Source organism: Equus przewalskii, chromosome 17, assembly GCF_037783145.1.
Source record: "Equus przewalskii isolate Varuska chromosome 17, EquPr2, whole genome shotgun sequence".
Classification (NCBI taxonomy): domain Eukaryota; kingdom Metazoa; phylum Chordata; class Mammalia; order Perissodactyla; family Equidae; genus Equus; species Equus przewalskii.
In genome coordinates this window covers 48,942,621-48,954,736 of record NC_091847.1, presented here as the reverse complement: position 1 = coordinate 48,954,736, position 12,116 = coordinate 48,942,621, and the positions used below count along the sequence as shown (strand labels likewise).

The 12,116-nt window shown below is 34.1% G+C and overlaps 1 protein-coding gene across 9 annotated transcripts in view; it reads right to left on the bottom strand.

The window, feature by feature from the left end:
• The window catches only part of UBR3 (ubiquitin protein ligase E3 component n-recognin 3), a 219,536-nt gene that overhangs the window by 164,171 nt on the left and 43,249 nt on the right, over positions 1 to 12,116 (bottom strand). For all 9 annotated transcript variants that reach the window (XM_070580101.1, XM_070580103.1, XM_070580104.1 and 6 more), the window contains 2 exons: positions 11,156 to 11,299; positions 10,538 to 10,587 (listed from right to left, as the gene is read on the bottom strand). In XM_070580101.1, coding sequence (XP_070436202.1) covers positions 10,538 to 10,587; positions 11,156 to 11,299 — 194 coding nt within the window. The remainder of the gene's footprint in view (positions 1 to 10,537; positions 10,588 to 11,155; positions 11,300 to 12,116) is intronic.

The window sequence follows — 12,116 nt, the reverse complement described above, 5'->3', positions numbered from 1 at the left end:
TTAAGTTCACATGCTTTGCTGGTATGGATCTACATACCACTCATCAAGCCATGCTGTAGCACTGTCCCACATACAAAATAGAGGAAGACTGGCACAGATGTTAGCTCAGTGACAATCTTCCTCACCAAAAAAAAGAAGACGTGTGGTAGTATTTTGACATACAGTCTGTTATGCTAACAACAGTGTTGGTGGCAGGTTAGAACCACGGTACAAATTCCCAGATACTCTATCAATTGGAGGCAATCAAATCCCCAAAGCAGAAAAGCAGCCTCAGCTTCATGTTGCTGCTTCATCTACTGATGTAGCTTCCTTGGACTACATACCACAGCCTTAACTTCAGGTTTCTGCCAAGTCTAGCTTCAGTCCTCAAGGCCAGTCTGGCATTTTCTAGAGATACCACTTAGCTCAGTCATTCAGCATTTACTGAGCACTTCAACACGCCCTCCACAGTAATCCCCACTTTTGCCAGGCCTCTATGGCCATCTACCTAGCAGCAGTATTGACAGTCAACCTACATTCTCCTCCTCCTCTGCCACCTTCACCTTGCCCTTGGAGAAACTCAGCCAGAATGAAATTTAGAGGCTTAGAAGACAAAAAACAGACACAAGAAGGTAAAATCATGCCACAGGACCCAGAGGGTTCTAAAGTTTGAGATTTTAACTAATAGCCATTTATGAAACTGTTCTCTCAGCCCTGAGAGAAAGACAAATTTGGAAAAAATATGTTGTATCTCATGTTAGGATTACTTCATAATTTCAAATATAAACTTCCTATGAAAAGAGTATCCTTGATCAAACAATGGTGATGGCAATACACAGTTCTACAAATTTCCCAAGATTATATTCTAAAGGACAGTAAAATTAGCTAAGCAAAGAAGAGAAGGCAGCATGAGCAAAGGTACAATGACAAAGTCTAGAAACACAGACCAGTGAGTTGGGCTTGACTTCTTGATAGATATCAAACACAGCTAGGATGGGAGATTATCTCCATCTAAACTGTGGGGAAAATGGGTACTCTTGGACATCACTGGTAAGAGTATATAGTAGTACAACTTTCCTGAATGGTAATTTGGCAATACACATGTCAAAAGTCTTGAAAGCATATTTATCATTGAAACAGAAATTCCAGTTCTAGGAATCTATTCTAAAGAAATAATCAGACAAGTGAAAAGGGACTATATGCATAACTGTTCATCACATCAATAATATAAATGTTACTTAAAATAGAAAAAAAAATCTTTGGCTTCCACAGCAGAAGATTAAGTAGGTAAATTATAGCTCACCTGTACTCTATGCAGAAAAACAACGCTAGAGCTCTCCATTCATTGTGACCAGACAGATGTTCAAAAACTACTACTATAAGTGAGAAAAGCATGCTATGTAGAGTAGCATATGGAGTATGAAACCATTTTAAGCACTGATAATATACACAAATAAAATCTGTTAAAATATACTCCTTGTTATAGATGTTCAGAATAACCATTAGTGAAAAAAACAGGTTACAGAATAGCACATATAGCATGAAACCATTAAAATATACTATATATAAAATCTGTTAGAATACAGATATTTACAGTAATTCACCTCCAACGGACAGAGTAGTAATTTTATTATTTTAGTTAATATTTATTTTCTATTTATTCAATGAATATAGATTGTAGCTTTAAGTTAATAAATGTTTTAAATACTACTTCTGATTTCCAATCCTAACTTCAACAATCTGCTCAAGATAACAGATCTGTGTTACCTGTTACACGGGTAACCTGTGTTACCTATTGTAAGTTCCATAACTTATTTTGAGAAAGAATAGTATTTTTAATGAACAGGAATAACTTTCAGTGATGAGAATTTCAGGCATTAAGGAAGATGAAAACAATACAGTTATCATGACCACAAGACCTCACCCCACCCCAAACTCATAATGGGGCATTATAGTTCTTCCCCATTTATCCACGAGGAAGCCGTATAGAACCCTAGGAGAAAATGATGGACAAAGGACAAGCAAGTACAATCTCAACCCAGAGAGCATTTGCGCAGCCCTCAGAAACTAAGAAGGAGATAACACTGCTACATGTGTTTCAGGCACAAAAATATGTATACAGGTCCAAAATGAGATAAGAAGACTCAAGAAAAACAGATTCAAACTCCCAGCCTGTAAAATTTACAGATGGTTTCTCAACTCGAATTAACCTTTCTTTCTTTCTTTGATAGACTTACTAGACAGATGAAAAGAATGTGAGCTCCATAAAAAGAAGCCAAGTAAATTCACAGCTGGTTAAAACAATACTCAAAGAATGTTAATACAGAATACACAAGGTCAAAAGGAATATTTAACATAGTAGGTTATATAAAATCCGAAAGAAATCTTGAGAGACTAGAACAATAAGATGAAACAAAGATTTATATAAGCCACTGTAATCTGAGATTGTTTGCTTTAAATCAACTCTACAAGCACAAAGCAGAGACGGAGCTCTAACTTGTCAGCTGTAAATCTGAGGGCGGGTGGAGGGAATCTAGGCGTTTCACTTGACCACTGGGGCTCCTGCCAAAAGTCTAGCATAGCTGCTAAAAGGCTAACAAAAAACCTTGGACCTTAACGAAGGCACAATACGCTTTATCAAAATATGTCTCATCGCTCTGCACTGAATCAGAGCACAGATTTTAAGACTGAACAGGTGAAAGAGGTACACACAGCAGAGAACATTAAATAACTAAAGCTAAACATTTAAAAGGGTGTCTTATGGAAGTAAAAATAAAAATCTTTCTATAAGGGAAAATAAGAAATGTGTGAAAATTACAATATTATCACAGTATTGAGAAGAACTTCCTAATAATTAGAGCTATCAAGCAAAGGAACAAGTTACCTCATAAACTAGGTAAGCTCCCTACCACTGAAAGTGTTTATGGAGAGGCTTACCAATTGTCAACAATGTTGTAAAATCAATTCCTGCACTGGGAAAGAAATACATTAGATATTTCTAAGGCCCTCCCACCAAAAGTTTCTGTAATTCCTCATCTTAACCACTAATGTAATTTATGATAAATTAAAAGTAAACCTTATACCTCCAAAATAAAATTACTTTTTCCTTTTACCTATTCATTTATGAAAAGCAATTCTGACTTTCAATTTCAATAACCCTGCTTTTGCTACAAATTTTGAAAAATTAGTTTTAACCGTTCATTTGGATTCTGCCTTAAATAAAGGTAAGAATACTGTGAGCATTTCTACATAGTAACTTATTTTGTTAAGTGATTACTTCTCAAGTATGTAAGAGTATGCAGGAAAAAAGACAAAGTAAACAAGCAAAATTAATAAATAATGGTTATCAGCTGAAGGTAAATGTCTTCCTTTTTACACTTTCTTCTGTGTCTCAATTCTTCCATAATGGAGATTCATATTTTTATAGTTTCACAGGGGGAAAAGTGCTTTAAATGATTTCATTTGTATTAACAGCTAAGTACTTCAAAGTCACAGACATTAGTGATCTGGTCATTGCATCCACATAAATGGACACTGCTTACAGTAATGGCCACAGTGAATACAATCTTTCCTTGAAAAGTTATCTTGTTCTAAAAGATCTTGTTTTCTCTGAGAAACTCTCTAATTAGACCCATGTACATATAAGACTAGAGATAATTTTCTTTTCAACTGAATTATCTGATGATTATAAATAAACTTAAACAAAAAATTTTAAATAAATATAAATTTAAGTTTAAAAATATTTCATAAAATTAAATTGTGCTCATATTCTATTCTCCTTTTGGTTCCATACAACACAAGCAACATTTTCTACTCTTATTTCATATGAGCTATACACAAAAAAAATAAGAAGTAGTAGTATGAAGAATGTCATGTGTATAAATAGCACTGGTGAGTACCTAATGTTCTGTTAGTCTAGGGACAGTGGGGACAAATAGCTGACACTTGCATGAAAAAAATTACACTGTAATACGTATGCTCATTCAAACAAAACTCTGTAGAAATAGAAAGAAACCTTGCTGCTATTATAGTTTCAAATCTGTTTCTTTGTTTTTAAAATGAAATGGTAGGATTAGATTACCTCTAGGGTCTCTTGCAATTATAAATTCTAACTTACAACATTTTTTCAATTGGTATAATTCCCTCTCCATAGTAGTAATTGAGATGTCACTGCCCTCTTCTCATCCTGTCTTCCTTTTTATATGATTTGTTAAATTACAAGAATGAAATCACAAAAAGGGTTTGCTCAATAATCCTATGGGCCTGTAGGGTACGGGTGTAGAAATTCCAATTCTTAAGCCATATACAGCTCTCCATTAAATTTCAAACATAAATCCTAAGAGTTAATATGTCATTTGTACTACAGTTGCAAAAAATAAAAATGCAATATGGCTTTAAAAGCCTTAATGAAATTTGAAATGGCATAAAATAAGTATTTGCTCAAGAACGTCTGTATCTGGGTTCTCTTCTTCTATCATACTCTTTCCATCTATCTTATTCCTTCATCTACTTTCTCCTTTATCTATTGCACCCTTTATTAAATTATTGCTCACATTCTTAAAGATATTTTATTTTTCCTTTGTGGGGACTGGAATTGGCCACCCCAAGATATGTCTCTTTGGCATGAGGATTGTTTGAGATTGATTGCTTTTGATAAACTGGGACAGGGAAGGAGGCTCTGAGGAGTGGAACTTGCTTGCTCTTTGTTAGGAGACATTTACATTTGTAAGGTAAATCTCTATCTGTAAAAGCTGCCTCCCTCTCTGTACCAGGAAGAAGAAAGGAGATGACCTTCTCTCTAGAAACTCTTAATCAATGCCAAAGGCAAGGACTTAAATCTGCATTTTATTGTGCTTGTCTGGTAACCTCCTGTAACTGACTTCCCTCCCCCTCCCAACGTTGGCATTTAAGGATTAAGCATCTTTCCTTAGGCTAGGAACTGATTGCTGCGCTCACCTGTGACCGCCCAGCTCAAGACAATAGACTTGCCTCCTGCTGTGCCCACCGAGACAGCAGACCACTACCTGCTGTGTCCATCAAGCACTGTGCCGACAGGGCAATCTTGTGACTATTGTGGGAGGGACATTTCAATCATATGTGAAATATCCTGTTTGGGGGTATATAACCACTCTGTGCACCCCACTTCCATGGCCCCGGGCCATGGTCCTCACAAAGCTTTGTTTAATTTTCTCTTGCTATTGTGTCTCATGTGAATTTAATTCATTCTCCGGCCAGAAGAACCCCCATTAGGTAGAGGAAAAGTCTTCCTCCCCTACACCTTTTTCTCCCCAAAGCTCCCGGGTACATAGTTGTGTATTTTTAGTGGTGGCTCCTTCCAGTTGTAGCAGGTGAGATGCCGCCTCAGCACGGCCTGACAAGTGGTGCCACATCCGCACCCAGGATTCGAACTGGCGGAACCCTGGGCCGCCGAAGCAGAGCACACAAACTTAACCACTCTGCCATGGGGCCAGCCCCTATTTCTTGCACTTTTAATCATTTTAAGTAATATAGGTAAAAAATGCTTTGATAAGAATAAAAACACAATACAAATTTAAAATATTAATGTCGTTAGTTTTAAGTGGGTAGAAATTCTTATATTGTCTCTCTAAATAAATCACACTAAAACTCAGTTAACTTGCTTCTTATTTACAATGCATAGCCCCAAACAGAATTTTTTTTCCATGTAGGTCATTGGTCCTAATAAAATAATATTTCCCATTAAGAAATAAAAGCAGAATAAAATAGAAAACTCCAAGAAGAGACTAGCAGAAGTTACAATAATTTTATAATTTCATTATTAATTAAATTAAAAAAGTATATTTTGTTCCTTAAGCAGCAATGAATGCTAGTAAAATTTTAATGTATTTTCTTTTGCTTTACAAAGGTAAAGATCAGCTTTTTAAAAAATATCTTATAATCTTAAATATAAGCTTTCATTCTTTTGTTTACAATAACTATTATACTTAAGGAAAATTTTAGTTTTAATTAAAACCCTACAATAGACATTTCTGGCTACAGTGGTATCTCATTATCATGTTATAGCTTTCCCCAACAGACAAGTACCATTGAAATAGATGGAAAAATATATCATCAATTGTTGGTATTTTATTTAGAAATAAGTACTAGTCATTATTGGATATTAAGAGAACCCAGGGAAAAGAATAACTAATGTCACATCCTGGTTGTGGAAGTTTTAAAACCTGTTTACAAATTCTTTGACATTCCTCCCATTGAGAGGTAGAATCTATGTCCCCTCCTATTGAATCCGGGCCCATCTTAGCAATTCACTTACAATAGGATACAGTGGAAGCGACACTATGTAACTTCCAAGGCTAACTCAGAAAAGGCTCTAAAGCTTCTGCTCTTGGGTTGCTCATCCTGGGAACAGCCAGTAAGTATGTAAGAAGTCCAACAACTTGAGACCACCACCCTGGAGAAGCCGCATGTAGGCACTCTGGTCAACAGCCAGCTGAGCTCCCTGTGGACAGTCAGCATCAACTGCCAGCCCTGTCAGTGAGCCATCTTATATCTCCATCTCAGCCAAGACTTCAGATGACTGCAGTTGCAGCCAACAACTAACTGGAATTGCATGAGATAACTCCAGTGAGAACTGCCCAGTTGTCCTTCCCAAATTCCTGAGTCATAAAATTGTAAGTTTAAAAAATGGTAATTTTAAGCTACAATGTTTACGACAAATCTGCTGCACAGCAATAGTAATAAGAACAGTGGCTTCCACTTTACAGAAAGAACTCTAGACCAAGAGGAGACCTAGTATCCATTTCCAACTCCACCACTAACTAGATGAAATTCACTAGCCTGAGTGAATCACTTAAGTCTGGAATTCAGCTTCCTCATTTATTAAGAAAGTTAGGCAAGATGAACTTCAAAGTCTCTTTTAACTCTAGCATTTTTAACTTTCATAATCTTCAAATTGATTCTTCCTAATTCTTATTTTTATTTTTGTTACATTACCTGACTTTCCTAACTCAAGATTTGACTTGGTAATATATAAATCAATAAAATGTAAATAAATACATTTCTGTATAAAAAATTATGATGACAAACTTAGAAAATTTCCTGACTTTATCACTAAAACCCTTCTATGACTGGCCCTGGGAAATAGTCTTATCTTTGTGCTTTTCCACACTTATAATCAGAAAGAAATATAATCCATTAAAATTTAAGATATGCATACCCTGTGACCTAGAAATTCCACATCTTAGAAAATTATTTGCATATCTGCACAAGAAGAAATGTAAGCACTGCATCTTGCAATAAAAAACTGGAAAATAAGGAAATTATTGGATAAACTGTAGTTTGGAAAAGAGTACTGAGAAAGATGGATTTGTATTTACAATACAAAGTAAATAAAAGGACAAAAAATAGTATAACATTTTTTATTTACTCATACACACACATAGATTACATAGAAAAAGGTCTGTCAAGAACATCCAAACTACTAACTGCAGTTACCCAGAGGAGGGGCTAGTATTAGAAAGGGCAGAGAGGAGACTGATTTTATCCGAATTATCTGGCAAAACAACTACAAAGTACTCAAGCGTTACTTAGGTAATCTTCTAATTAAATTTCTAAAGATGAACTTCATTACTTTTAAAGCACACGTTAGTAAACCATTTCCTCTGGAAAGATGAGCAGAAATGTCTATAATATGACCCACAACAGCTCAAAATTTCAAATAGTTGAATCTCTTCTACACATAAAGCACTAGGACAGAAAACATTTATCAAGAGCCTAATTTGTGTCTGGTCCATGATAGGTACTTTATGTGTTATCCCATTTAATCCTAACATTAGAATTATCTCCCTTTTCTCATGAAGAAATTGATGTTCAGAACTTAACCAGGGAAAAACCATAGTGATGTTATGAGGCAAGATTCAAACTTAGGTCTGCCTATCTAAAGCTCAAATTTCTCTTACAGAAAAACTAAAGTAGATATTCCCTCAATTCACTTCCAGCTAAACAACTCTACCTCAAATTCTTAAGCCTTCAAATGCCCAAATGATCCCATCTTTATCCCAATTCAACAATATGACAAATAATAAATTATAAAAAGTACTTTTAAATAGACTAAAAGTTTAATTATAAAATATGATTTAAGATTAAGCTACTTTTAAACATATAAGATAATTATACATCACATGCTCCAGAAGTAACTCTTCTCAGCTACTATCACAAAAATAGTGTATTATGAGGATAGGGGCTGAAACGAAGTATTTTAAAGTCACCATCAAAAAGTATTTACTATGATTTTCACACTGGGACATAACCATAATTAAGGAACAAATGATTATACAAAACATATTACATACAGAAGCTGCCAAAACAAAGAATCCAAAAGGAATGAACAGAAAGAAGAGCAAAGAGGACCTAAGAAGGGCAGACTAGAACCAACGGTAATAAACAAAGAAAGGCCATATTTCAAATCCTCTGTTATCCCCCAAGAAATTACTCCTAGAGCAAATTCAAAGCACCCTTCACCACTCATACAGACAAAAGAGTCTCCTTCTTAGCAGCCTACCATAAAATACAGCATTATTGCAATGCAGTTATGTATAATTAAAGTTTCCACTAACAATTTAAAAGCTAATCTGGAGAACTCAGGCCAAGACAAAAATGACTGTGACTTCTTTCCTAGACAGAGGAGAAAGTATCCACGTTGAAGATCAGCTTTCTACATGCCCAGAAATCAAATTCAATTCATCAAAATAAAGTAGAACTGTTGGCAAGGCTTTTGGTTGTATAATGCCAGGTACACCAAAATAATATGAAGGTTTTAATCTGCCATATAAATACAAACAAACATAAACCTATAGACTTTTATGGTTCTAGATCACATCAGGATGTTTAGGTTATTTTTAATAAAGTGTTCTGTAACATCACTAAACCATTTCAGTATGTAATAGTTTTCAAAAGCTTCTACTGACAATAGACACAGGCTCCTTTCCTGCCTGGCCGGCTTTAGCCAAGAAAGTGCCCATGAATCCATTCATATTCAACTCCCAGGATTCCCAGATCTCAGCCTTTGAGAGGCCATTCACCTCTCCACAAAATGCCCTTAAACAAAGCAGAATAAGCAGCTTAAAACCACATGTCTACTACCTAATCACTTCCTTCTTTAACATATGAAGAACTAGCATTCTCACCCCCATCACTCCCCTCCCCTAGCTTCAAAATGAAATTATTACTGTTTTAGTTGAAATAATGTTTATATATTTTTGAAAGTGTATTTTAAATATCAGCAAGTTTTCCCCATTTGTCATTATAGCAACATTGTTCTTATTAGTAACACTTTAAAGCTAAAAAGAAAAAAAGAAAAAATTATAGCTAACCATTTATACCAATTTTTTACATGATTTTATTTTAATTTATTTAACAAATACACATATAGTGTTCAGACTACAGCAGACACTACTGCTCTAAGTGCTTACATATACTAACTCATTGAATACTCATAATAACCCCAGGCAATAAGTACTATTATTACTTCCATTTTACAGGTGAGGGAATGTAGGCATGGAGAAGTTAAAGACACTTGCCCAACATCACACTACTAATTGGTACAGGAGTCAGATTCAAAGGCAGACATTCTAATTCCAGAGTCAAACTCCTACGCAGCATACTAAACTGCCTCTCTAATTTGTTGAAACTTTTTAAAACTGTTTGTCCAAAATGAGACTGCAAAATGCTGCATTTTGTGGGAGCCTGTTTAGGGCAGACAACAGTACTACAAAGTTTAAATTATAAGGCGTAAGTCATTTATAAGACTCCCATAACCAGAAATCATGTTTTCAAAAGGAAAATATTTGGCTTAGTTCATATGATATTATCAAATCAAAATGGGTTTTCAAAGAAAAAAATGTGTATGTTTAAATGTAACACAACTTAGTTTTTAAAATTTCAATCATTAAATGCATAATTTGATAAAATATGAAATTTAAATGTTATAAGACTATCAAGATTATAAATGAATATATGTAAAAAAGCAATTGTCTCTTATAAACTGTATACTAATAAAATACAGGCATGTTATAAAGGATTTATTAGAAATATTTATTATTAATAAACACTATAAAAATTGACATTTCAAATTGACAGCCTATTTACCAGTACATTGTTTTTAATAATCCTTAACATATAAGATGTAACTTTATTATGAGATTAGAAAAGCAATTACATTTCATATTCTTTTAATAAATTATTCTAAACTTAGCTAATTTTTAAAAAACAATTTCATTATACATATTTGTACAATAATTTCGATAAATTTGGGAATATCTTCCTAGAAGAAATCTCTCTCTATCTCCCCTTTCTAAACTGTGAAAGGAGAAATGAATTATAAACAAGAAGGAAAAATCTAGTTGTAGTCCTTGTTCTGTCACTAAGTAACTACATGATCTTAACTAAGTTATTCCATTCTGGGCTTCAGTGTCCTTGTCTACAAAACAAAGAATTTAAACTAGATAATATCCACAAATCTGTATAGTTCTAAAACTTTTAAAATTCTATTTTTAAAAAAGTTTTAAATTTTAAATCTCACCTCATCTGAAGAATCTAGTTGTCCCAATGTTCCTGTTGCACCTGCAAAACCTTTGGGAAGGAAAAAAAAGTTGCCCTTGACAGTTGTTACATATTGCTTCACTTAAAAATTATTTTGAGGCATAACAATACCAAAAGGCTAAGTTTTGTTAAGACACTTCATTCTAACAATTATCTTGCCAGAGTTCAACATTTATCTTTAATAAATTTGGGGCTAATAAGTTTATTCTTCAACAGGAAATCTCCAGTGAAAATCATATTTAATAATCACAAATGGTGTCTCAGAAGGATCTCTTTCTTTTTAGTTTTAAACCATGGTTAACTAAAATACTGAGCTACTCAAGTTTTGGCCTCCTCTTAAACAGTAACTGCGACATTATTCTGAGTGAGCTGAGTGAGTACCAGAACCTTCAATAAAATAACCAAATTCCGTTTAAGAAAAATGCATTCTCTTCTTTGGCCAATCTATTCTTTCTTGCTTCCAATTTTTACTACTTTTACTACTTTCCTTACAAATAAGGACACACTATTTACATTTCTTCAATAATGTGTAAGGTTTGAGGGGTTTTTTTTTAAGTCAGAAAAGTTACCATTGTTCAAAGTAAATATTTAGACAAACCTTGAACTGCCAGAGTGCTAGTGCCAGCAGATGGCTCCTGTATACCATACACGAGTTTATCCTCAGGATATGTAAGTCCAGAGCTCTTCAAAGCTATAAGATACTTTTCGTGACTTTTCTTTGCACAAGCATTTTCTCCAAGACCTAATGTTTAAAACAAACTTAAAATCAGAAAAAAATATTCCATTCAAAATAAAGTACAGCCATCTCAGTAACTAACATGTACATATATAAAATAGGTGAATATTCTAATGGAGGGGGAACCCTAAAAAGAATAATATATAATAGCTTCAGAAAACATTTTTGTGCTCAGGTTTGGCATTAACAATCCCAGAATACACAGCATGTTTATAACGAATAATGAAATCTACTAAATAATTGAGCATCTTAAATGTGCCAGAGATTATAGGCAAGGCACTGGAGGTGGAAACATTAATAAGTCATGATTCCTGCCTGAAAGGAACTTGAAAATTAGTGGTAGAGAAAGGCAGATAATATGGCAAATGACAATTACATAGCAGACTTCACCATTTGGTTTGACAATCTGTGCTCTCGTTAACACCGTGTAGCCAGACTTACCTAAAGCAGAATACTTAGGAAAGACTTTCTGGAGAAGACAATGCCTGAGTGTAATTTTCAAATATTATAACTGAGATTACTCAATTCCTATTTTACCAAACTTGTTTTAATCACAATTAAGGAATTACGCTTTTAATTCTACAGAAGTAGCAATGAAAACTAATTTATTCCAAAAAACATTCCCAGAATTAAACAATCCTAGAACTATCACTTTAGAATTCAGCTTAATTATTGCCAATTTTTTTGTTTTTGTTTTTTAATATATTATGGAGGATGGAATAACAGTAATAGAAAAACATTGATACCTGAGAGGTCCTTTAAAAGAAAAAATTATTTTCTGTCTGAAAGCCAAATTATCACAGCATTTGCCACCTCTTAGGCA